We start from the raw sequence: 26,428 nt of genomic DNA, 5'->3' as shown, positions 1-26,428 counted from the left end.
GATGTGAAAAGATGCAATGTTTTGATGCTGTGCCCAACAGACAGTAAAGGCTTGCTAAATGCCACCCAAGAGTTAGCTTTCACTCACACCTCATGCAGTTCTGGAGACCAAGCGCAGGGATTCATGCATGCTAGGCCAGCACTCTGTAGTGTTTCCAAATCCTCAGCCCTATGTCAGTCTTCTCAAAGGATCTAAAAGTAAAAACACACGCTAGAGACTGCAGCTGTGAGTGTGTGTTTAGCTCACTGAAGGCTCTGGGTTCACACACCAGCACCAGTAAGAAAGCAGCCAGCCTTAAGGAAGCACCTTCAGTGTCTACAAAATAGCACTCTAAGGAAGTTTAGTGACTGTGCCTCCACTGTTTGTGTGCACATGTCCGTCTGTGCTTGTAGTTTTAGAAAGAATGACATGTACCCCCAGAATAAAGCAAGGTTTTACAGCATGAAATCCAAACTAGTTAACTAAAATTTGTTTATTGTGGTGCTAACATTTTTATATGTATTTCCTATGTAATTTAAAATTCCACATAGTCACAAATAATGCCTGTCTGCAAAGCGGTACAGACACTACAGTTCCTGAACACTCACAGGGCCACTGCATCTTCCACCTGCCACACAAAGGCGGCAGCAGCAGCAGCTTATCCACAGTGTCACTTTAGCAATTCACAAATTCCCAGACTGCCAGCTTTTATTACTACCCTGTAAATCCCAACAGATGAAGCTGAAAAGCCCACATGGAGTACATCACCTGAACCACATGAAGAAACAGCCACAGCAGCTTGTGTGTATCAGAGTAAAAATACAGACTATTTATTTATTTATTTCTACTAGAAGAACATGCTCTTCTTAGACACACAAGTCATCAGTTGTCAGGAGTCGCTTTTGGAGAATTATCAATGAAATCCTTTTCAAGTGTTGGGTACTGAAACCAAGGCCCGTCACCCCGGGAACGCATCAGTCTTCGGACTTCGTGCTCCTTTAACCTGCAACAAAGGGAAGAATAACAGGGTCAATATGGACACCTAAGCAGGTGCAGCTACGACGGCAGTCAGCACAGGGGTTCTTCAGAAACAAAACAGAACCACCGCAGGACACAGCTACACGGCCTAAGTCAGCACGCTGACCATCTATGTCCCTGTTCACAACAGCCAAGATATGGAAGCAGCCTAGCTGTCCATCAACAGATGAATGGATAAGACAGGGTGGTACATGTACACAATGGAATTCCATTCAGTCACAAAGAAAGATGAAATCACGCCATATGCAGAGGAATGCCTGGAGCTGCTGGTAGACCAGACAAGTACAACATGTCCTCTCCCACGTGTAATGCAGATTTCACACATTCTGATACAGACAGATATACACAGGACAGAAAAGCAGATGGAGAGTGACTGGGGCAGAGAGAGGCCAGTGGGAGGGAGGGAGGGAGGAGGGCAGGAAGAGATCAACAGGAAGGAGACGAGAGGAGAAGAGAAGGGAAAAGGAGGTGAGGATGAGTAAAATACATTTATGAAGATATCAGCAGGAAAGCCATCACTTCATACATAAAAAAATGTATGAAAAAAGAAAGGAACCCCGCAACCCCAGCTGCAGATTTAATCACTGTGCATGTGGCAGTCTGGCTGTTGCGCACACCGCCACACGGAGGCAGGCACCTGCCACACATACAAGCAAGGCCTGGAGCTGGGGCTTTTGCCATCGTGCCTTTGTAGCTGAAGCATCCCTTACATGGACCAACTCTCTCTCCACAGGCCCTGCGCTGCGGCTCTGTGACATTGCTCGTCTGCTTCCCACCCTCAATGTTAACTGTTGGCTACAGAATGCTTACTAATATGCCCATGCAAGGGTCCCTTGCTGCAGGGTGGTATGCCTGCCCTCTTGGAGGATCTCTGCCTATATTGCTGCTACCATTGTTAGGAGAGGGAATGATTCCACAGGAAGTGGAGTCCCCTCACCAGCATCAGACTGAATGGCCTGCATTAGATAGTCAGCTATTAAGAAAACAGAAGAGAAAATTCAGCCAAGAGAAACAGCAACTCAGAGCCCACTCAGCTGTCCTCATACGTCTTCAATCCAAGTGATCTCGACTGTAAAAATGTCTTCTCAGCTCCACACCAAGGCCAACTCTTGGCCTTCTAAAGCACACATATTCATCTTTTTATGAGCAGAAATGCACAGCTGCACAATTCACTTTCTAAGCATTAGCCAGCTTCCCAATCTAAGGGTGGCTTAAAGAGTGTATTTACTCAACTTTTTAAGAAGGACTAAATACGATCCTGTCTTTCCTACTCAAACAAAATGTGCAAGTACAGTAATTAAAGAGGAAAAGTTCATAAATGTGAGAAGGAGGAGGAGGAATTGGGATGGGGAAAGAAAGGAGGTAGTAATTAAGTAAATACAGCCTCACGTAGAATGTTCTTCTCCTTTTTCCCCCCTTTGTTTTTCAAGACAGGGTTTCTCTGTGTAACTTTTGCTATCCTTGAACTCACTTTGTAGACCAGAGATCCCCCTGCCTCCCCAGTGCTGGGGTTAAAGGCGTGTGCTACCACACCTGGCCTGAAAGTTCTAATAAAAACAAAATAAAACAAAAATCTAAATTTAAAAGAAGCAAACAACAACAACAACAAAGACGGCCAAACAAAACAAAACAAGGTTGAGGAAACGGCTCAGTCAGTAAAGTTCTAGCCTTGCAAGGATATGAGTTCAATCCCAAAACCCATATAAAATCATCCGGGCTCATATCCCAATTCTGAGGAGGTAGAAACAGATCCTAGAGCTTGCTAGCCAGCTGCCAGCCTAGTTAAGTGACGAGCTCCAGGCCAGTGAGAGACCCTGTCTCAAAATTTAAAAACAAAACAAAACAAAAACACAGGTTAATAGAGAATGAGGAACAATACCTGAGATTGCTCTCTACCTTCCATAGGTTTACATAACTCTGTGTTCACACACACACACACACACACACACACACACACACCTACCTGCACACATACATATATACACACTAGTATGCACAAAAACCTGCACACAGATACACACCAAGAAAACAAAACAAAACAGAAAAACCAAAAACCAAAACCCAACAAAAAACAAAAACAACAACCAAAACTAAGGCACACCCTGGCCCAAGAGAAACACAGAATTGAAGGCGTGTGTCTCCACAGGGAGAACATCATCTGAGGCACAGGGTGAGCAGTGTTTGTAAACGGTTGGATCTACACTCATGTCACTTCACAGTAGAAAAGATTTTTAACTGATAAATTCCCTCTAGAAAGAGGCACATGGTTACATAAGGTGGCTTCCAGTTCTACATGGTGGTTTCTAATGACGTGGCATGGGCTGCTGTGTGCTCATTTAAGTTTCTTTCAGGGCTGGAGAGCCGGCTCAGCAGTTTGGCGAATGTGCTGCACTTGTATGTGGGGGCTCACAAAGGCCTGTAATTCTGGCTCCAGGAGATCTGATGCCCTTTTGGCATGCATGGGCCTGCACACACACGGCGGACACACAGGGACACACAGGGACACACACCCATAACCACTAAAGAAACAGACAGAGAGTCTTCCAATAGGAGCTATCATCTCCCCAGTTAGCAACAAAGTCCCCTACCAAGAAAGCCTCTCCCTGGCCTCGTGCGTCACACAGGCATCTAGGTTCTGAGACTGCTTTCTCCACACCCCATTCTCCTACCGTAAGTCAGCCTTTTCAGATTCGATCTGGAGGACAGCCAGGGTTTTTTCATAGTTCTTTTCAGGACCATCATAGAAAGTTCGGGCAATCCATCTTGATATTGGGTGCTAAGAGAAGATATGTTTCAAATCAGCTACCTTCTGAAGGAAGCTTCACTCTTCTGGGTGACAACTGTTTCACATGACCATTCTCATGGCAACAGCTTCGTGGGTTTGCATCACTTTGACCACTAGGTTCACGCTATTTTCACCCCACTTTTGAGATAAGCACCTAAGTGGCAGCGTCTGACCAGTCTGCCTCAGTTCCAACCCTCTGTGCTCTCTACACTGCACTGAAGGACTGTAGCTCAGGGGAGAGGCAGGAGGCGACCAAATTTTACTGATCCAAAGATCTTTTTACTAGACGGCAGAAATAAGCATATCTTCTGCTTATTTAACCTATAAAGCTTAACATAATTTTTTAATGAAAAAAGTCCAAGAATTGCTACTTACAAAAAATTTTAAAATATTGTGGGCTAGAAAGATGGGCCAGCAGTTTAGGTCACTTGTTGCTCTTGCAGAGGACCTAGGTTCAATTCTCACCACCCACACAGTAGCTCAGAACCATCGGTAATTCCAATTCCAGGGGATCTGACACCCTCTTCTGGCCTCCATGGATACCCAGGCACATGTGGAGCACACTCATACATTTAGGCAAAACTCCCAATCATATAAAATAAGTTTTAAAATGTATCATCTATTGGATATGAAAAACAATATAAAATGATATCATAATTACACCTAACTAAGAAGTTTACCACAGTATTAACAAGATATCCAATAAGAATTTTAACGAGCTGTGCAAACCTTGTAATACTCCCAGTGTTCTGGGATGTAGCCTTCTGGGATTTCTGCAAGTTCGGCTTCACCTAGTGAGGGAGAATGATGACAGCGCTAGGTCAGCACAGAGAGCCTGTATTGCCAGCGCCATGCCAGTGCCACACCAGCACCACACCAGCTCCTCCACAGCACATCGCAGGCCACTTTCTCATGGTTCCAAGACTGCTTCCTGTGGTACTAAGCTCATGGGGGGAAGATTAGTCCCCCTACCGGCCATCTTCTAAGAGTAAGCAGGACCCCCAGCGTCTCAGCAGAGCTGCCTAGTTTGTTCTTATATAACAAGATATAGTGAAGGACACACTGTTTTTTATTTTATTTTCTGCTTCCCTATAAATCTTCCACACAAAATATTCTAAGATTCAAAAAAATTCAGCATTTTAAGATACTGTCCAGAAGACCTTGTGGGCATTAGATGCGTGCAGACTCCAGGATGAATTTTAAGACTGTCTCAGTCAATGCCTGTCTTTCTCTGTCTCTCTGTCTCTGTATGTGTTTGTCTGTCTCTTGCATTCTCTCTTCCACGCTCTACTGTTCCTCTATTTTCCTGATCCAGTTTGTCAAAGCTAACTTTGGAAAAGGAGACGTGGTGGTTTGAATAAGAATGGCCCCATAGGCTCATATAGTTGAATGCTTCATTACAGGAAACAGAACTATTTGAAAGGATTAGAAGGATTTGTAGCCTTGTTGGAGTAAGTGTGTCACTGGGGATGGACTTTGAGGTTTCAAAAGCCCCCACAGGCCCAGCTTCTCTGCTTATGGAGCAGGATGTAGCTCTTAGTTACTGCATGTTGCCATGATTCCCACTATGATAACGGGCTAATGCTCTGAAAGCTCTAATGAAATGCTCTGTCAGCAAGCTCCCAATTAAACACTTTCTTTTACAAGAGTTGGCTATGGTGCCTCTTCACAGCAACAGAACAGTGACTAAGACAGGGGAAGGAGGATGAGGTGTCAGCAGCCACCTCCTGTAGAAATGCCCTCCATATGCTCAGAGCTACTTTAAAGGTCCCAGAGCCTTTAGGATGTGGGACTGGAGGAAGTGGTGACTTATAGCAGCCTTTAAAGGTGAAGCCCATTCTGTTTCCCGGAAGCTTCTTTTGCTTCCCAGTGCCCCACCCACTCCTCCTGAAGGTCTCTGTGAAACCATGACAAAATGCCCTTCCTTAGAAGGGCTGTGGCAGGTGTTCATTACAGCAATGCAAAAGTACCTAATGTAAATGTTTGTAATTTCCTTTTTAAAATTTTGTATGCTTGTTCACAAATGTCATCACTTCATGGAATGAGGGCTGGCTGAAGGACTTACCAATAAATATGTTCACCAGCGTTATGCCAATCATAACTGGGACCCCAGTCAACAAAATGTAGAATTTCTGTGTGGAAAAAACATAAAGATTTCTCTCATTGTCTTTCCTGCTTCTCTTACCAAAATTACCCTCATTTGATTTCTTCTATCCTTGCTGAACAAACATAATAAGTTGGGAATCAGAATGAAATCCCTGATTTCTATCATATTCCTCTGATTTAGTTTTTAGACACACTATTTAGAACAGTGCAATATATGTGAAATGACTTTTGACTTCTTGGTTAAAGAAACGCAATAAAGAAAATTCTATATTAAGAACAAAGTGTGAAAATAATAGCATTTCAGCCACTGAACGTCACTGGAGTTGGTCCCAGCAAGATCACATTCACTAGGTGTGACAGTACACATCTGGGAATCCAGCATTCAGGGGGTGGAGGCAGGAGGAACAGGAGTGTGACAGCCTTGAGGTTTGAGGCCAGCCTGGGATAACACGGGATCTATGTCAAATTTAAAAGGGGAGGGGAGCTAAGGAGCAGCAGTGCACACCCTGGAAAGGAGGGGCGTCTCAGATGGCCGGAGCTCGGTTGCTGAGCATCACAGGGGCAATGGCCAAATCCAAACAACCCTCTTTCTAAGCCTCTGGTTGGTATTTTTTGGATCATGAGATAAAGACAAGCAGCAATCTAAACAAGCAAGATTATTTACGCTGCTGATAAATTAAGGCTATCACTTTAAAATCAGCATTCCCAGGTAGCACTAAAATCACAGCAGAGTGCAGTGGCGCACACCTGTAACCCCAGCACTCAGGGAGGCAGAGGCAGGTGGATTGCTATGAGTTGGAGGACAGTCTGGTCTACAAAGTGATACCAGAACAGCCAAGGCTACACAGAGAAACTCTGTCTCAAAACAACAACAACAACAAAAACCCCACATCCCCGATAGAGCTGCTCCATTAGAAGTCTCTGCAGGTTTTCATGTGCTGGTGCAGACCACAGGGGCTGACACAGACATGCACTGAGCAGACACCGCCCACCTGATCCTGTAGATTTTTCTACTTGAAGAGGAAAGGCACATGGGACTTCAAGTGGCATGACCCTGAGCAGAAGGAATGGCCGCCACTTGACCAGCAGTCCCAGGGAATCCTTGTTTTAAATAACAGTTTCCTCTAACTTAAAAAATTCACTACCCAATCTCTCTATATCCTCTGGGGAAAACAGTCATTTTAAAGTGAAAGATATTTCCTCATAGACATACTGTAAGAACTGTTAAGAACATTTCAACTCACCATTAATTTCAAAAAGCGAGTGTCATAGTATAAAGAAGGCTTGATGACGAACAGTCTCTTGCCATGGTCCCCACTGTGCCGCACAGGAGCTGGAAACGTGAAAGTGTTTAACAGGGCTCATGCAGGGGTGGGCAGAGAAGACCTCGGGATCTGTGTGAGTTAGTGTGCTTTGCCTGCACATTAGGGTGGGTGGAGCACATTTCACAGACTGACAGGCTGTTCTCAAGTACAGCTGCTGCTGCTGCTGCTTTTCTTTTCTTTCTTTCTTTTTTTGTTTTTTGTTTTCGTTTTTGAGACAGGGTTTCTCTGTGTAACCTTGGCTGTCCTGGACTCACTCTGTAGACCAGGCTCGCCTCGAACTCACAGAGATCTGCCTGTCTCTGTCTCCCCAGTGCTAGGATTAAAGGCGTGTGCCACTACGCCCGGCTATTTTCTTTTAATGATTAGCAGGGAGCATGTTGAGGCCCGTCCTCCTTCACACATGCTGCTAAGTGCACAGCTACAGCTGCTCCTCACTTGAACTCACTGGAGAAACACCAAGCAGTCAGTCAGTGTACCTTGGAGGAAGGGTGGGGGCTCAGGCTCCCGACAAGCTGCTCACCTCGCTTTCCCTACAATAAACAAATGTGCTAAAGCTGCTGGGAGTAGGGGGTGGGGTGGGGTGGAGCAGAAAGGTGAACCATGTCTCCTAACACAAGAAAGTGGAAGGCAGGGCGCTGCTGTAACACAGATGCACAGCAGCTATACTTATCTACTCCAATCTCCAGCAGGAAATTGATTGTTGCAGACTACACACTCAATCGTGTGTGTGTGTATGGGCGCGCGCTCACATATGTGCACACTCAGTTAAACTCAGGGCCTTGTGTATGCTAGCCAGGCATTCTACCATCAGGCTATTCCCCCATCCTTCACACAAAATCTATTCGTAAGTCACTTCTGACTAGGAGTATCTTCCTTCTCTACGTGAAGACTGAAATGGATCCAGCAGTGTGGGGAGACGTGGAGGTGGACTGCGACTGCTGGGTCCTCTTCCTTTGCTCTGCTTCCCTGAAGCTGACAGACTCACCATCAGCACTCTATGCCCAGGACTGTATTGCTATGCAGAAGCTCACCACAGTCTTAACAGCAAAGAAGATGAACCCAACCAAGACCTCTAGGTGGCAACACTAACAGACACAAGAAAGAATGGTGCCACTCACTCACATCGAACGTCTAGAACTCCCCAGTCCCTTCAGGGCCATAGAACAGCTATCTTGCAGGAAGTTGATGCTGTTTCAGCAGATGCCATGCTCCCTTTGACATGCCACACACCCAAGGAAGTGCACAATCATCAGTATCCATGAGGAACTAAGTTCTGGTCCCCTAGATACCAAAACTTCCAGATGATCAAGGACTTTAAATGAAATGACATCTGTATAACCCACACGCATTCTCCTATATACGCTAATTTCTAGACTACAGAGAATGCCATGTAAACCATGTCTGTATTGTAGTGTCAGGGGGATAATATCAAGAAAAAAGGTTACAGGAGCAGTTTATTTTTCCAAATATTTTCAGACCGTGGTTGGCGGGACCTGAGGGAGCTGCTGCATGGATACAGAGGCCCATCTCTACCTGCTTTTATTCCTGCCACCTTTATCTAGCCATGCTTTGAAGGTGGGCTCTGTCTTGATTTTAGAATCATACGTAGCAGCTAACAGGATTTAGGAAGTTAATTCACAAGAGAATCTGACATGGGCATGACCTTACTAACTAGAAATCATACTGCTAACACTCCAGAAGTGACAAGATAAGAGATATGGCAGGATATTGAATCACACTGTGAACCCCAAGATGGTGTTGTTTACTGGAGCTTAGCCCTAGCACACACTCTGAATCCAAGAGAGTTCTGCTTGAATATTGTAAACAGGATTAAATAAAGTCAAAGGCAAGCAACCAGTTGACAGTGAGTGGACATAGAAAAATCATAGAGTAAGAGGGAAGTCAGGAGGACGGATAGAGAGATGCACAGGAAGTAGAAGGGAGAGACAATGAGTGTGATGGTTTTTTGAGTAAGCATGGGAAAGGAGGTTTTCCTTTTCATTTTGGGACATTCATTGAGGAGGAAGGTCGGCTGGATGCTTTCTCTGCCCCTCTGAGCTAGCAGGCTTTTACCCCAGCATCTGGCTCCTGAATCGTTAGTGGTAAATCCAATGTTGAGATTTTGTTAAAAACAACAAAGAGACCCTGACATTTTTTTTTTTTCCAGAAACCTTTTTAAAAGTTTCAATCAGCTGGATGATACTACAAACCATTTGCCAATTCACTAAAGACCAAAGTGCTCACTGTGTGCAGGTCCTCTGCTAGGCTAGAGTTCAAGATGGGTACAGATCCACTCTGGGAGAAAAACAGTAGATAAGGAGTCAAGGGATCTCAAACACACGAGGGCAGCAAAGAAAGAAACAGAATCAGCAGGAGAGAACAGCCCGGATGAAAGTGCCAGTTGAGCAGGACAGTGAAGCGGAGGCCACCACTGTTCACTTTGGGGGAAGTGGGTTGGGTTTGTTCTGCCTATGCTGGATAGCCTTATATCAACTCGACACAGTTACAGTCACTGGAGAAGGGGGACTTTCAGTTAAGAAAATGCCTTTCCAAGATCCGGCTGTAGGCTTCTGTGACAATCTTTTGTTTTCTGGTTGTTTTATTTTACTGTGGGGAGGAGAGGGATTTTGGTGCATGATGTGTAAATCACAGACATTCAATAAAAGTTTTAAAAAAGAAAAAAATAAATTAATACCAAAAAAAAAAAAAAAAAAGAAAAAAAGAAAAAAAGAAAAAAAGGACCCAGCTATAGGGAATCTTCTTTTTCTTTTCTAAAATAATGTATTTAATTTTTTAATGTACATTGGTGTTTTGCCTGCATGTGTGTCTGTATGAGGGTGTTGGATTCCCTGGAACTGGAGTTACAGACAGTTGTGAGCTGCCCCGTGGGTGCTGGGAATTGAACCCGATCCTCTGGAAGAGCAGCCTATGCTCTTAACCAATCAGTCTTCTCTCCAGCCCCTGTAGGGCATTTTCTTACCCAGAGATTGAAGGGGGAGTGCCTAGCACATTGTAGGTGGTGCCATTTCCCGGGCAGGTGGTCCTGGGTTCTAGAAATTTGGGGGCTAAAGTTAAAACTGAATTGTCTCAGCAATTTTTCAGAGCAGTTGTTCAAGCATCCACAATGCAATATAAAAATTTCGTGTGATACAGGTGTGCCTCGAGGGCCATGCCACTTATTTCAGAGAATCTGATCACACGCCCTATCCTCAAATAAAGACTCCTTCCCAATTCATCTATGGCTTCCCAAGACAAAGATCCCCAAGCCAGGTGGGGCATGGTGGCACACAGCTTAAGGGTCTAGCCATCAGAAGGCAGAGGCAGGTTAGGTCTAACCCGATCTACACAGAGACGAGTTCCAACCCAGCCAAGGCTACATAATAAAAGGGCAAGTCAAGGATCCCCAAGAAAACGGTTTCTGTCTCCTGGGTTTGTGCTCGGCTCTTTCTCCCTTGCCCTGGGTTCTCTGCCTGCCTGGCTCACACCTCACCCTTCGGGTTATGTATCATCTCCTAACACAGCTCTTTCCTGATTTACCCAAAAAGTGTGGGTCTCCTGCTTTTCCCTTGAGCATCACTTAATATTTTCCTTTAATGCAAAAAATATGAGCCATAATAATTTGGTAAAGCTCACGGGGTCAGAGGACACTATATGTAGCCCAGTCAGTGTCTCCAGCAAACTTCAGTGTCTAACAAGTGGCAGGGGCTGCATGAGCATTGTTGAATTTACAGCTCTTACCTGAATGTTAGCAGGGATCACTTAAGTCCTCACAGTTTACAACACTTACTCAAAGGAGGCAGTACGCACCTTTCTCCTTCAATCACAGAACAGTGGAAGGCTAAATCATAGGCAGCTTCAATGAACAGTCATTACAACTGTATAGCAAAACAAAACAAAACAGGCACTTGGGAGGCGGAGGAAAGTCATAAGTTCAAGGCTAGCCAAGGCTACCCAGTGAGACCTATATTAACGCCTCATGCCCCCACCGCCCGCCCCGCCCCCCCAAAAAAGAACGATGTAAGAAAGCTTGGTCTGGCTACATTGGAGGAATATTAATGAGGCTAGCAAAGTAAACTGCATCCTCTTTCTTAACACACAGTTACCCAGCTGTTTAACAGTTACACCTTATTAACATGCCTGATGACTGCTCCTCCCACCAGCCATCCTGAAATCAACTCCCCACAGCGCTGAGGTCTCTCTGCTGATGTGGGAGGGCTACCTGCTCACATTCGGGAAACATTAGGATGAGCACAGCTTACAGGCCCAAGTCTTCAATAAATGATTTTTTAAATTTTTATTATTGGGGCTGGAGAGATGGCTCAGCGGTTGGAAGCACTGACTGTTCTTTTGGAGGACCCAGGTTCAATTCCCAGCACCCACATGGTAGCTCACAACTGTCTGTAACTCCAAAATCTGACACCCACAGACATACAATGCACATAAAAAAATAAAAGTAAATAATTTAAAAATGTTTTATTATTTGTTTAGGTAAATGTGGATATGTACAGGTGAGTGCAGTTGCCTGTGGAAGTCAGGGACACTGGGTTCATCTGAAGCTGGAGTCCCAGTGGTTGGCACTGGGAAATGAACACGGGGCTTCTGGATGATCAGGAGGCACTATTAACCACAGAACTATAGTCTCTCCAGTCCCTTCCCATAAATGATTTTATATATGCAAATCACTCAGCAAAGTTAGTGTGTTGACTGTAATTGACGCCATGATTAAGACAGTGTAGCAACTTTCTGTTTGTGTTTCAAACAATCAAAAACTGATCATTCATTGACTTTCTCTAAAGCCTCAGTTAAAAGTACCATTTTAGTTACTTGGGCCAAAACTGTAAGTCCACTTCCTTGCCTCTGTCTGTCTTTCATCACATATCAGCGACAAATCGATAGTGATTCTAAGACAGTGGCTCAGAAGGGAAGCACATTTGTTGCCAAGCTTGATAACCTGCATTTGACCCCCAGACTCGCAGTGGAAGGAAAGAGCTGATTCCCACAAGCTGTCCTCTGACCTATATGGGTCTAGCCACTGTGTCTCAGTGGCCGCTCCAATTAGGTCCTGATCACCTCTGACTCCCTCTCTCAACACCTCGTTCTCCCAAAAGCCCGACATCCAGACACACCAGAAAACCCACGCCCTACTGCTGCCAGTTTCACTTGAGCCGCAAGTCCATCTTACACACTCAACAGCCCTTGACTGAGGTCACAGTACTTTGCTCACATATCTGCTCATCAGCTTTCCTCCACGCTGAGAAATACCTGTGCTATATTAGCTTTAGAACAGAAAGGCAGCCAGTGTTTTCTGTCTGCAAGCTGGGAGTTTGGCTGCTTTGGGCCTGTGGCAAAGCATGATGGGTAGTATGTGGCAGAACAAACTGCACACCTTCGAGTGGCAGGAAGAGGAAAAAGGAGGTGCTGTTGCCCTGAGTTCCCCTTCAAGGGTACACCTTCAGTGACAGGAAGACCTTGGATTGGAATTCCGCCTCTCAGAAATTCAATCACAGTCTACCAGCTACTTGGAATGTTGTGAGAGCAGCATCACGGGTTCAAAGCCAGCCTGCAACGCAGAGTGTATTCAAGATCAGCGTGGGCAACTTAGTGAGGTTACCTCAGAAATGTACAAAGTAAAGAAAAAGAGGGCTAGGGATGCAGTCCGGGGTAAAACGCAGCTGGCTGGTATATGCGAGAGTATTTTATCAGCAGCACCAAAGGGTAAATCTCATGCTGCATTCTCTACTCTGTTTTGAATAGTCTAACGCATGGGTGACGGTGACTCCAAATGCTCCACAACTACTCTGTAAGATGTCTACAAAGACCGGCTTCCAGAAAAGGAAAGGAAGATCTGGACCAAGTGCCTTCCAGGTCAGCTTCCAAGAAGTGTGTGGGCTCAAGGTCACAGAGCTTTTAGATTCTACAGCCAGGATTTGAATCTAGGCAGCCTAGCTCCAGAGAAAAGAAGAAGGAGATGGTGGAAGGGATGAAAACCTTCAGGCAGCCATGATGGACATGGTGTGCCCGTGAAAGCAGCAACACCATGAAACAGTCCTTCCTGGAACGAGCAGCCAACATGCCTCCACTGGTCTCTCTGTAATCCTTTCAGAACTACAGGCGTGGAGAGTGGTACAGAGAGAGGACTTAGCGAGTCTTACCTCAGCTTAGCTAGACTCCATAAAGCACTCTCTGGGGAGGGTTCGAGGGATCTCTACTTGGATATCTGGGGATATTTGTAACCAAAAAAAAAAAAAAGGTTTACAAAAGGATTTGACCAAGTAGTGTTAGCTCATGGAGTCTGCATGGAATAGAAATTCTTTCCAGCATTTGCATACTGCTGCATTATACAATGTGGCATAATTAAAATTAGGTTGGGAGAAAAAGCATAAAACGGGCCCAGATGCCTGGAGATTGGAGAGAATGTTGTTGGCTTAGGGGTACATTCTTTATTTCTCTGTATTGCATAAGGCAAATAAACGGTACATCTCTAACCAAGAGGGTTAAATAAGTCAACTACTTAAAATAGTGCCTGGCACTTAGCAGATGTTCAGGAAACCCTGCCACCATTAGTGCCAACTTAGTAGAGTGGCACATACTTTTTAATATTAATTGAATCAGTTTCCTCACTGGCAACCTAGGGAATAACACTGCATTTACTTTCCAGAGTCTTGAGAGAGAGAGAGAAACAGATTGACTACTGAGCATGCAGAATCCTGCTCTGTGTCCTCTTCTGGAACGCACAGGGATCTGAGGCAAGCTCCCAGGCCCACACTATGATTGATGAGGCCTGAGCTCTTTAGGCCTCTTAGGCCTCTTTCTTTCTTTCTTTTTTTTTTTTTTTTTTTTTTTTGGTTTTTCGAGACAGGGTTTCTCTGTGTAGCCTTGGGCATCCTGGACTCACTTTGTAGACCAGGCTGGCCTCGAACTCACAGCGATCCACCTGCCTCTGCCTCCCGAGTGCTGGGATTAAAGGCGTGCGCAGCCTTCCTAATTCGAGGAACCTTTAATACGCTTCCTCGTGTTGTGGTGACCCCCAACCATAAAATTGTTTTCGTTGCTACTTCATAACTGTAATTTTGCGCCTGTTATGAATCATAATGTAAAGATATGTGTTTTCCTATGATCTTAGGCGACCCTTGTAAAAGAAGTCACAAGCTACAGGTTGAGAACCACTTCGAGAGAGCCCACATACAGCAAACAGAATCTGGGCTGCACTCGGCATAGCACATTCACTAACCCTGAGTCTTTTTTAAAAAAACAAACAAAGCATTTTCGTGTGGACTCCTAAGACATCGTGACCTCCACGGTCGTAGTTACTTGTGCGCCTAAATGGGGCTGTCACCTGGAGCCTACGAACATCGCTACACTCAGTGCGCTTCTTAGCAACGTCCTAGCTGCGAGCTAGAACAAGCTGCGGTGCCATCTATCCTGATTGCCCCTCGCCCAGGGATGTAGCGCGCAAGCCTCTAATCCCAGCACATCCCAGCACACGCGAACAGAAGCCGGAAGATGTTCGAACCTCCGAGACCCTGTCTCAACAACCAAGAGTGTGTTGCCCTTGGAGACAAGGACGACAGCTCCCACGTCTGTCTCTCCTGGCTGCAAGTGAACAGCACCGGCACGGCGAGCGACAACGTGCTGCGCTAACGCTAAGCTTTAACGAGCGCATCCGATTTCCGCAGCAGCTCCTCACACAGCCAGTGCGGTGTGTCCTCTAGAAGCCCGGGGCCAACTTTGCGGTCCGTGCTCCTTTCCTAAGAGGTCCCCAAGGTCACCTGGAAACAACCCTCCCACCTCTCACCCGCGACTCCAAGGCCGGCACCCACCGACAGTCTTCGGAAAGCTCCGTGTGAGAAAACTTCCGACTCCGAGTCCAGTGCCAGCCCGGCGGCCAGCCAGCGCCGTCAGCGCGGCGACCGAAGCCCGCTGCAGCAGGCTCATGGCCGCCATGGCTACTCCGGCCACGGAAGGAAGTGGGGTGAGTAACGGGAGCCGGGAGGGACAATCTTAGCAGTGAGGGCGAAAGCTGGAGGCGGCCATGTTGAGTGAGGGCAACGGCGAGTTCCTGTACGTTTCATATGTGGACGCTCGCGGGCGAACGTGACATTATAGCTGGGGAACGCGAAGAGAGCCGACGTAAACTCTATGGTAGATTGGGAGGTTGGGGTGAGAGCAGTTGGGGCGGCCATGTCTAGTAAGGGCAAAGCGTGTTCCTAATTACTTCACTTATCCGCACACAACGGCGGAAGTGACGTAGCGCCTACACAGTGGGCCTACTTTAGAAACATGGCTGCGACCAGTCTAGTGGGTGTTTGTAGAGGAGTCTCTGCGTTCCTGAAGGCTGTCGGTTCCCTAGTAAATCCCAAGGCCCTAGCTCACTCCGGGTAAGTGAGGAAAGAAGGGATGTCGGCCTCCGCCCGTGGGTGCTCTTTGCTAAGTGCAACAGAGCTCAGGCACAGAAGCCACCTGGGAGGCACAGGGAGTGACCTTGGAGTCGCCCACCCTGGCACATCCCTGTTGCTGCGGCCGTGGGTCCGGCGGCCGGGGAGTTTCAGATGTATACTCGGAGACTGTATTCGGGCCGGGTGGCTTAGGGGAGACAGCTCCGAGGATTCTTGTGCTGTGGACCCTAAGACAGAAAGGGGGTCGTGGGCCATCTGTTTCGAACACAATTCGTCCGGCAGATATTATTAAAAGATGAGAATAGCAGAAGATGTTTCTGCAAGTGTGAGGGACAGCTTCCTCAACAGTAGAGTACCTCAGATTAATTGAAGGAAGCAACCCATGTTCGGTGGAATACATAGCTACTGCGCATGCATCTATTTTCTTCTGTGTTATTAACTCTAACTCTGGAAGTTAGCTTTTTAAAACTTTTGCAGACTTGTACACACCTGCAATCCCAGCACTCCTATGCCCAGATAGGAAGTAGAGAAAAGAGCTTTTAAACCTCTAACAGAGAATATTTGACACGGCATCATAAATGAGAAAGACTGTGCCTCAGCAGGGGGGGAGAGAGCGGACTACTGGAGATTGCTGACTTCTACATGTGTGTCACGGCACATGAATCCATGTACTCACATATGCACTAATACTAAATAAAAAGATAGACATACATAACTGTATAAATATGTTGTGTGAAATTATAGGGTAGCAATTTTTCAATAAAAAGCACCTTCTAATGCATTTTAATACTTTACTGCTTCTGGGGTAAAAATCCTGTGTAGAAATTTTGGCATTGTAATAAAGAAATGTTTCTTGCTTATAACGTTCGAGCATAATAAACTTTAATCATTATTTGCTTGTGTTCAATTGCAGGTTTTCTCTTAGTTTGTTACATAAGAACACACCACATGTCACATCTTCTCTCCAGTGTAAATTGCTTCATACCACGTTGTCAAGGAAAGGACTAGAAGAATTTTTTGATGACCCAAAGAATTGGGGGGAAGAAAAAGTCAAATCTGGTGAGATCTTTAGAATGGTCCGTATTAATTGACTGAGCCCGTCATCATCCTGGAATTACCCACGTCAGGATTTCTTTTTATAATATCCTTTAGATTCCTTATAATTTCCAAGCGGATTTGTTGTCACTGAAATAAAACTTCCTTGGCTGATTGGTGGGATATTTAGAAGAAGGATACTTTGAAAATGTTGAGTAACATGAGGTTTGGGTTTATTTTAGTTGGTGTGTGTGTGTGTGTGTGTGTGTGTGTGTGTGTGTGTGTTTAATAATTTAAAATAATTTGCAGTGGCATTAGCGAATGAAAATGCATTTGGCACAAATACAAGCAGTCTTTGAATGTTGTCACTAATCAATCAGGTTACTGCTACTTTCATGTTGTTATTTAATTGAGTCATATACAATATAATATGGTAATTCTGTTATACATTTTACAGATACAGAAATAGATTTTATTTTGAGAGTGACTGATTAGCCAGGGGCATAGATCTAGAAACATCATTTAGTGTTACACGTTTCTCATTCTCATAGGAGCTGCATGGACCTGCCAGCAGCTAAGAAACAAAAGTAACGAAGACTTACATAAACTTTGGTGAGTGTTCTGCATTTGAAATGTTACAGGTTAACAGTGGGGTCAAAACTGCACCCCGTGTGATAAGGAACTGGACAAAGTGATTGTTTTCATGGTACAGTGGGTAATCATATGAGCTTTTTTCAGAGTATTACATTAAGGCAGATACTTCATAGTTCAAAGGTAATAGGAAGTTTACATTTTTGCTGTAAATGCTGGGAGTTCTTTTCCTCACCTTGGTTGTCTGGACTATTAAACAGAAGAAAGAGAATGTCCCATTTCAAGCAGGATTCTTTTTTTCTGTTCTAAAAGAACATTCAAAAGACAATGTCTCTGACTACAAGCTCACCACTGGCCAGATCCTACAGAGTCACTCACAGTGGCTGCCTTCCTTTTTATTCCCTTCCCATGGCCTTATTTTTTTGGCCTATTATCCTTCTGGGGTGTCGAAAGTCATGTCCACTGAGAATGTATGGCACGTGCCCCTGCTAAGTCCTGCATTCTAATATTTAGCCGCAGGCCGTTTTGCTTAAGCCATACTTGTTTGGGGTGGGGGGGAGTTTCACACGATCTATGTAGGCTTTGCCATCTCTGGAATAATTAGGCCTCTATGCCTGTATGCCAGCGCTGGTCAGTGTGTGGAGCAGTGCCTGCAGGCAGATAGCTCCTCACCTGCTGTCACTCAGGCCACCTCACTCATAATTGTCACCCATGTGGGCACTGTAGCAGACATTCAATTTTTTATCCCCTAATTTGAAGGATTAGTTCTCTTAACAGATTAGAGAATTACATAGAGCTCACAAAACCCACCCATACTGTGCTTATTTGTTACAGAAAAGTAAGTTTTAGTAAAGTGCTGTTATTATGGGTTATCGATAAAGGTGAATGTAGGACGATTTCAGGACTCACTATGTTAAAACCAACATTTTCTTCCACTCCTCCCCCTTGGACTGTCTCGCTCCTACTAGAAAGCTGCGGGTTCTTTGTACTGCCCTCCACAGCTACTGCTTTAATTCTGAAACTGAGGTCTTCGCCCACCCACTTTCCCCAGCTCAGCCAGGTCACTGCTTCAGAGTCCAGCTGCCCTGTTCGCTTCCATCCTCAATCCATCACTCGGAAGCTTTCCCTGGGTACCTCAGCTGGAGGAGGTGTGTGTCCATCCCTTAACTGTTCTAATACATGTCATCTCCCCAACCCAATAAGCCACATCAGAAACAGTGTGGCAGGCTAGAGGTAGAGTTTGCACAGGGGTTTGAGGTGACCCATGATCATAACCCCGAGTGCTCTGAGCTGTGTGCATTAGAGAGAGGGAGCCAGTAGTGCCAACCTCCAAGGGCTGTGAGGAAGGCTCAGCACGCAGGCGTGGACAGGCTGCTCAGTGGGCACTGTTCCTCTTCCTTGCCTGTGGGATGCAGGGACTGTGGCTGATGCTCCCGGACACAATGCAGCACCTGAGGACGCTGGAGGGCGGCTCTTTGTAATGGTGCCTGGTGTGAGGTTTTGGAAGGGCCTCTGGGCTTTCAAGGACTTTTCATTTTGATGTAAGAAGTCACTATAGAGTAGCATCACAGCTTTGTATTTGGTACAGGTATGTCCTTCTGAAGGAAAGAAACATGCTTCTAACTCTAGAGCAGGAGGCCAAGCGACAGAGTTTGCCAATGCCAAGTCCAGAGCGCTTAGAAAAGGTAGGCTTGTGGGGCTAAGGCCCTGCATGGGGTAACAGCTAAAAGGGGATGCATACATGGTTCTTACATTTCTCTCAAACCTTCTTTCTGTCTCTTGAGAGTGTTTCTGTCACAGTGTCGTGTGCCTTGGCTGCCTCCTCATTCTCAATTGCGACTTCCAACCTACAGATGGGTATTTATTTGTGTTTATCTTGAGCAGCTCCCTGGGAGTAAAATGGCCAGGCTGTACGGTAAGTCTCCATTGAAGGCTTTCTGGGGGCAGCCATGGATGTCAGGCACAAGCCATGAAGGCCAAGCTCAGGGTCCAGAACCCAGCAGTACAGTAGCCATCGCATTGCGTGCCCAGCTCCAGTCTGGCTGCTCCCCGCCAACACAGCAACTTTCTAGTGTGGAGGCCTGTGTTGTTTTGCTCTTCTGTGATTTTGCTATGGTTTTTCCCCTGAGATTGTTTTAGAGGTCAGCACCTGATTTTTTGGTCGTATGTTGTCAGTGGGGCCAGAGCTGAGCTTTGTAGCAGCTGTAGTTTTGAGCCTTACTGCAGCCCACTTCCCTTCCCTTCCCCACTCCATGAATCAGCATTCTCACCACACTGCACACGGAGGAAAGGTCACAGTGTCCCCGGCAGAAGTCAGACAAAAGAGGTGAACTCAGTTCTCTCCTTTATGGGATGGACAGCATGACCGGGTGAGAATTGAGTTTCACTTTTGAGTTTTTAAACTTGATTTTATGTCATAGTAGATGTGCTGGAAGTCCCATGGCCAGTACAGAGCCCACGCCTCCACCCTGCTTCCACGGCTCCATGACCAGCACAGAGCCCACGCCCCCACCCTGCTTCCACGCCCCCACCCTGCTTCCACAGCTCCATGGCCAGCACAGCCCATGCCTCCACCCTGCTTCCACGGCTCCATGACCAGCACAGAGCCCATGCCCCCACCCTGCTTCCACGCCCCCACCCTGCTTCCACGGCTCCATGGCCAGCACAGCCCATGCCTCCACCCTGCTTCCACGGCTCCATGGCCAGCGCAGCCCATGCCCCCACCCTGCTTCCACGGCTCCATGACCAGCACAGAGCCCACGCCCCCACCCTGCTTCCATGCCCCCACCCTGCTTCCATGGCTCTCTAGTGATCTTTATTCTATTCTCCTTCCCCACTTCATGTCTCTTTATCTACAAAACCGAAACATTTCCGAACATCAGTTCATACATAATCATTACACTTTTAAGTCAGGAAACAAACACTGATGCGATAGTAGAATCCATTTACATTATTTACCTTGTATTGAGTATCCTAACAATATCATTTATAGCAAGAAAATCTTTAAAAAAAAGAAAATCTTGCATCATGCTTTTTCTGTTTTTGTGATCCCTTTAAAGCAGAGAATGGGTCTTTACATTTTATGGCATGGATGTTTTTGAAACATGTAGCCATTCCCTTAATTTGAGGCTGTTTGGTGGTTCTCATGGTGAGGAAGACAGACTAGCTGAATTACACTCTTGGCCGAGTAAAATCTATAAACTAAAAAGTCTCTTGAGAGGGGTACAGCTAACTGGTATGTGCTGGTAGGTGATCCTTTGATAAGCTGTGGGCCAGTAGTCTTTCCAGTTGGGGAGTTTGTTTGTGTTTCTAATCTGGGGATACCAGTTGGGTGTCCTTAGCCTGAAAGCCAAAATGCTCCAAAGTCCAGGCTTGGAACAGTGAAGCGCTGCTCTGCTGATGTGCTGTGGTGTAAGCATCTAGTGCTCGCTCTGGAGCCAGCAGTGTGGACGACAGCCTCAGGAGAGCCCAGCTGCCCCAGCCCTGCCTTGGCTGGGTGGGCTCTACTGTAGGCCATCAGTAGCCAGATTACAGAAATCCTCTGAGGGAGGAGAACGTTGTGTGCAGCCTCAGAGGCGGCTTGCTTCTGTCTTCTCAGTGGCTGGGAAGGTGCGGAAGGTCAGCTGCTGCAAAGTACCGGTGACAGTGGGCATAGCACATGTTCTGAGCATGAGCTGACAAGTAGGGCATACGGTCATTTGTCTGAATTTCCCATCTTTGAACTACATGGAGGTATCTTTAAATTTAGTCTCCCCTGCTGTTTTTGTAAGGGATATCCTAAGAAGCAATGTGTGTAGACAGTGTATGTTAAGATGCTGAGGTAGCCACATGCCCGTCTCACAGTGGCTCCGTGCTTAGAGCGCTGAGAAAGTTGACTGCTGAAGTTCCAGTCCTCAGGTAAGAGGATTTATAGACTGGGTGTTGTGGCACACACCTTAAATGCCAGCATTCAGGAGGTAGAGGCGGCCAGGTCTCTGAGTTCAAGGCCTGGTCTACATACCAAGTTCCAGGCCAGCCAAGGGTTTCACGTGTGTGCATGTATGTGTGTGTGCATGTGTGTGTGTGTGTGTGTGTGTGTGTCTCTGTGTCTGTGTGTGTATTTCTAACTCAGTAAATGTGACTGTACCCCTATATTGTTTACATTAACATCAGCATAGAACTGTGAATAAGAATGGAATAGAAGCAAATAGATGCTGTAGAAATATCTTGTTGCACCTTAAGAGTCCTAGCCCTCCCTCCCTGCGAGAGCAGGAGTTGCCCCGCAGGCCAGGACACCTGCTGAATGGGGGACACAGTGCCTGTCACACCCAAGCTTGTACTTTGTTCTGACAAAGCCAGCAGTACTTGTTGCTTCTCCTTAGCTCACTGCATTCACAAACAAACAGCGAGTGCTAGAGTTGCATCCGCTCAAAACCAGTTGGGAATAAAACTTCAGACGAGCTACCGGAAGTCATATACCTCTGCCAAAGGGCTTCCTAAAACGTACTAGAAAGTGGTTTCTAAATAAAAACATAAATTCCCTACTTTGTAAATCTTGATGAGTTCTTCTGGAATGTAGTGTACGTGATGGCTACAGCTGGCTGTCTCTCCTCATCTCAGGTTGTATGGTGTAAGTGATGGCTACAGCTGGCTGTCTCTCCTCATCTCAGGTTGTGTGGTATACATGATGGCTACAGCTGGCTGTCTCTCCTCATCTCAGGTTGTGTGGTGTGTGTGATGGCTACAGCTGGCTGTCTTCTCCTCATCCCAGGTTGTGTGGTGTAAGTGATGGCTACAGCTGGCTGTCTCTCCTCATCCCAGGTTGTGTGGTGTGTGTGATGGCTACAGCTGGCTGTCTCTCCTCATCCCAGGTTGTGTGGTGTAAGTGATGGCTACAGCTGGCTGTCTCTCCTCATCCCAGGTTGTGTGGTGTGTGTGATGGCTACAGCTGGCTGTCTTCTCCTCATCTCAGGTTGTGTGGTGTGTGTCATGGCTACAGCTGGCTGTCTTCTCCTCATCCCAGGTTGTGTGGTGTAAGTGATGGCTACAGCTGGCTGTCTTCTCCTCATCTCAGGTTGTGTGGTGTAAGTGATGGCTACAGCTGGCTGTCTTCTTCTCATCCCAGGTTGTGTGGTGTAAGTGATGGCTACAGCTGGCTGTCTTCTTCTCATCCCAGGTTGTGGACTCCATGGATGCCTTAGATAAAGTTGTCCAGGAGAGAGAAGATGCTTTAAGACTTCTTCAGACCGGCCAAGAAAAACCAAGACCTGGTGCTTGGAGACGGGACATCTTCGGACGCATCATCTGGTACATGACCACACTGAGACTTAGACGATAGAGATCGGCTGCCTTGTTCCCCTCCCAGTATCTTTAAAACTCTCCTGTGGATGTATTAGAGATCTTGTGTAATGCAAGGTCCCCATCTTCTAGACCACAAAATAGGCACCAAGGTTGCTTTGTCTGGTAAAACAAACTCTAGACCAGAAAACTCTTCCCCATGGATTCTTATCTTGAGTGAATCATAGGACTTTCATGAAAGTTACATGCTTCTGACAGAAAAACCTGCCTCTACCCATGTAATTTCAGATTATAAATCCCAGAGCTAACTTCAGGTCCACCCCACATACTAAGATCCTGGACTCTTGAAAGTTCCTGAGTAACAAAGTCTAGCAGTGGGATAAGCCTGGGCCAAGCAATGAACAGCTTACCTCTTCCTGAGAAGGATCTGAGATTCAGGTTGAACTCTGAGGAATAAAGAACACAGAGGATCCAGGATAAACTAACTCACGGACTTGTAGTATCTCAAACATGAGTCGGCAGTGGAGAAGCTTGAGGTGTGTAGACATTCTCCAAACTTACCGCCTTAGAAACAGCACACTTGCACTTGATAGGGAATCTCTGCCGTCCTGTTAGGAACCGTCTAAGCCAATATAGAAAGACAGAAATTGCCAAAACCTCTCCCTTAAACTCTTCCAAGGAACGCACGGTGGTGGCGCAGGCCTCTAATCCCAGCATTCAGGAGGCAGAAGCAGGCAGATCTCTGAGTCCACGCCTAGCCTGATCTACAGAGAGAATTCCAGGACAGCCAGGGCTATACAGAGAAACCCTGCCTCAAAACAAAAACAAAGCAGAACAAAACAAAACAAAAACTTGCAAGGATTTAGGGATGTAGCTCTAGTCGAAAAAATTTCCAGCATGCAATTTTAATTATATTTTCTAATAATTTTTTAAAGTGTGTTACTTGCGTTTAGTATGTGCTGTGGTGGTGCATGTGTTGGAGGTACAGAGGGAACGTGTAGGACTCGGTTCTCCAAGTCACATGTGTCCTAGGGATTTAATTCAAGTGGCAAGTACTACCTCCCTGGCCCCATTTTCTAATTTTTTTAATTGGATTGACTTATTTGAGGCCAATTAGAAAACAGTGAAAAAAAATGAAGTAAAAATGTATCATATATTTTGTATAAAGCAATAGCTTCACTTTTTTGGCAGGCACAAATTCAAGCAGTGGCCTATACCTTGGTATCTAAATAAAAGATACAACAGGAAACGGTTCTTCGCAATGCCTTATGTGGATCGCTTTGTCAGGTGAGCACAATGCCCTCATGATGAAGCAGCCTCCTTTCTCCAGGAGCCATGTGACCTGAGCTTATTTTACACCTTTACTTCTTCTATTACATAAGTAATGTGTATTCATAACTTAAAAAAAAAAAAAGAAAAGCCTTAGCACTCAGGGAGGCAGAGGCAGGTGTGTCTCTGTGAGTTCAAGGCCAGCCTGGTCTACAAAGCGAGTCCAGGACAGCCAAGACTACACAGAGAAACTCTGTCTAAAAAAACAAAACAACACAACAAAAGCACTGGATTGAAAAAAGCAGAAAATTGAAGTCATATATATATATATAATCTTACTGTCCATAAAGTCACTGTACTATTAGTGTGTATCCCTTTGAAAGCTATATAACTTCTGTATGTCTGAAAATAAGAGGGAAATCCAACTGCAGCGAGGAGTGCAAGTTCCTTATTCCAGGCCTCATGGAAAGGGCCGGGGTCTGGGGTCTGCTTTTTTTTTTTTTTGTCCCCCCCACCCCACCCCCAGGATCATGCTGTGCTGCAGGCTCTTACCTCAAGTGTTTCCAGTGGCAGATTCTGCATTCAGTTTACATGAGACAGGGAGAATAGGATATTTCTGTTAGAAAATCGTAGCTGCCAACAGCCCCCAGCTGATACTTAAGAAACTAGGTAACATTCCTTTTAAAGTCATGCCCGTAATACAGAAGCGATCTAGCTGGCGTGCTGGCAAACCTGTGACCCAACACTGACGAGGTCAAGGCAAGAAGATTGGGTACAAGACCTGCCAGGGGTCCTTTCTGCTCCCCACAAGTCTTTTCACAAACTGATGTTTATACCCCAAAGCTTCATCCATAGCAAAAGTTAAAGAACTTAATTCTTAAGTTTGCGCAAGTGTGTACACGCACACACATACTATCCTAGCATGGTCCTGTGTGAAATAGAGGATGGCTTGCAGGAAGCAGTTCTGTAGTCCAGGTGCCTGCACCAGGCTCGTCGCCAGCCATTTTAGTTTTTAGAGGAGCACTAAATGTTTAATATACCTTAGAATTAACGAACTTCATCTTCCTCTCTGAACCAGCTCCCTGTTGGTTTTTTGATCTGCTATGTGTAGCCCTGGCACCTGCTGTAGGCCAGCCTAGAGATCGGCCTGCTGAGATTAGTGTGCACGGACATAACTTTTTTTTTTTTTGTCCATAGTGCATGTGTGCAGTGGACCCTAAAACAACCTGTACTTGAATGCCAGTGTTGTAGGTTTAGTCTGTCCTTCAAATTCTTCCTGGGCTGTTTCAAATCTGCCTTCTTCCCCTGTCTACTCCAGTACAGTCCCTTACTGAACACCATCCTCTCAGCTGCATGATTTTCAAGGCTTTTAAGCCCCACCTCTCAAAAGTCATACCCTGTACCACCCAGTTGGGCATGTCTCCTTCATCAGTGACAACTTTTCTTGTCTCCTAACACCTTGCTCATTCCCACCCCTGGTGCTGATCCTACAGCTTTGAAATCTTTCCACATTTAAGACCTAGTTAAGAGGGCTGGAGAGATGGCTCGGTGGTTAAGAGCACTGACTGCTCTTCCAGAGGTCCTGAGTTCAATTCCCAGCAACCACATGGTGGCTCACAACCATATATAATGTGATCTGATCATACTGTATACATAATAAATAAATCTTAAAAAAAAAAAAAAAATAGACCTAGTTAAGAAATCTGGGCCTAGTGATGGCTCAGAAGTTAAGAGACTGCTCTTTCAGAACTCCTGAGTTCAATTCCCAACAACCACATGGTGGTTCACAACCATCTATAAGTCATCTATGCCCTCTTCTGTCATTTATGCAGGCAGAGCACTGAATACATTTTTTTTTTTTAATCTGCTACATTTCTTCTTTTCACAATTTCTGCAGGTACTAAGATAGTTTTACTTCCATTATCTTGTTTGTAGTGATCATTGTTAAAACTTGATTTATATACACCAAGCACTGCTAACAGAATGGTTTTGTCTAAGTTGCTGTTATGTTTTTGTAGTGATCATTGTTAAAACTTGATTTATATACACCAAGCACTGCTAACAGAATGGTTTTGTCTAAGTTGCTGTTATGTTTTTATTCTAGACTGAGATTTGAGAAACAAGTCCGCATTGAAGCAAGAAAGAAAAGTTTACAGAGAAAGAAAGAAAAGATTCTCCAGGCAAAGTTCCCACATCTCTCTAAAGACCAGAAGTCAAGTACTGTCTAAGATGAAATCCCGAAGTCCAGTTCCTCTGATCTCAAAGCACAGTAGTCTGTCCTGATGTGAATGTCTGTTAGGCAGTTTATAAAGAAATGGTCTTGTCAAATGATGTCAGTTGTTCTTCCAGGTAAAATGTCATGTTAATGAATTCTACATGTAGTGTTGCTTCTACCACAACCAGGCAGAGTTCAGGTTGAGTTCCACTGAACAGGTCCTGACATCTAAGCAGCTTATATCACCTGATGTCTTGGTGTAACTGTGATGCTATGGGCTGGAAAGATGGCTCAGAGGTTAAGAGCACTGGCTGCTCTTCCAGAGGTCCTGAGGTCAGTTCCCATGGTGTCCTCTTCTGTTGGGCAGACACATACACAGACAAAACCCTGTATATGTAATAAATCTTTTTTT

General features: G+C 45.6%; 2 protein-coding genes across 2 annotated transcripts; one reads left to right on the top strand and one right to left on the bottom strand.

Moving 5' to 3' along the window:
- Positions 1–806: 806 nt before the first annotated feature.
- Positions 807–15,223, bottom strand: Ndufb5 (NADH:ubiquinone oxidoreductase subunit B5). Its single transcript, XM_051157040.1, has 6 exons — positions 15,054–15,223; positions 7,153–7,241; positions 5,868–5,934; positions 4,532–4,593; positions 3,687–3,793; positions 807–982 (listed from the first exon to the last, which is right to left on the bottom strand). The coding sequence occupies exons 1-6, from the start codon at positions 15,175–15,177 to the stop codon at positions 862–864; spliced, it is 570 nt and encodes a 189-aa protein (XP_051012997.1). The 5' UTR covers positions 15,178–15,223; the 3' UTR covers positions 807–861.
- A 147-nt stretch (positions 15,224–15,370) lies between these two features.
- Positions 15,371–26,364, top strand: Mrpl47 (mitochondrial ribosomal protein L47). The gene is made up of 7 exons (XM_051157041.1): positions 15,371–15,611; positions 16,537–16,688; positions 17,216–17,276; positions 18,844–18,940; positions 22,411–22,541; positions 23,724–23,819; positions 25,906–26,364. Exons 1-7 carry the CDS (start codon positions 15,514–15,516, stop codon positions 26,027–26,029), a joined length of 759 nt encoding a protein of 252 aa, XP_051012998.1. The 5' UTR covers positions 15,371–15,513; the 3' UTR covers positions 26,030–26,364.
- Positions 26,365–26,428: the final 64 nt, after the last annotated feature.

This window comes from Acomys russatus, chromosome 15, assembly GCF_903995435.1.
Source record: "Acomys russatus chromosome 15, mAcoRus1.1, whole genome shotgun sequence".
NCBI lineage: Eukaryota > Metazoa > Chordata > Mammalia > Rodentia > Muridae > Acomys > Acomys russatus.
The sequence above is the reverse complement of the archived record's forward strand: the minus strand, read 5'-3'. Positions and strand labels throughout refer to the sequence as shown.

What these genes read in the sequence shown, in the direction of transcription:
- Ndufb5 (XM_051157040.1), bottom strand. Translation starts at nt 15,177, where the DNA reads ATGGCGGCCATGAGCCTGCTGCAGCGGGCTTCGGTCGCCGCGCTGACG. An exon ending in CTCGCTTTTTGAAATTAATG is followed by an intron (nt 5,935 to 7,152) that starts GTGAGTTGAAAT and finishes TTTTCCACACAG; the next exon opens with AAATTCTACATTTTGTTGAC. An exon ending in AACACTGGGAGTATTACAAG is followed by an intron (nt 3,794 to 4,531) that starts GTTTGCACAGCT and finishes ATCTTCTCTTAG; the next exon opens with CACCCAATATCAAGATGGAT.
- Mrpl47 (XM_051157041.1), top strand. Translation starts at nt 15,514, where the DNA reads ATGGCTGCGACCAGTCTAGTGGGTGTTTGTAGAGGAGTCTCTGCGTTC. An exon ending in GTCCAGAGCGCTTAGAAAAG is followed by an intron (nt 18,941 to 22,410) that starts GTAGGCTTGTGG and finishes TTCTCATCCCAG; the next exon opens with GTTGTGGACTCCATGGATGC. An exon ending in TATGTGGATCGCTTTGTCAG is followed by an intron (nt 23,820 to 25,905) that starts GTGAGCACAATG and finishes TTTTTATTCTAG; the next exon opens with ACTGAGATTTGAGAAACAAG.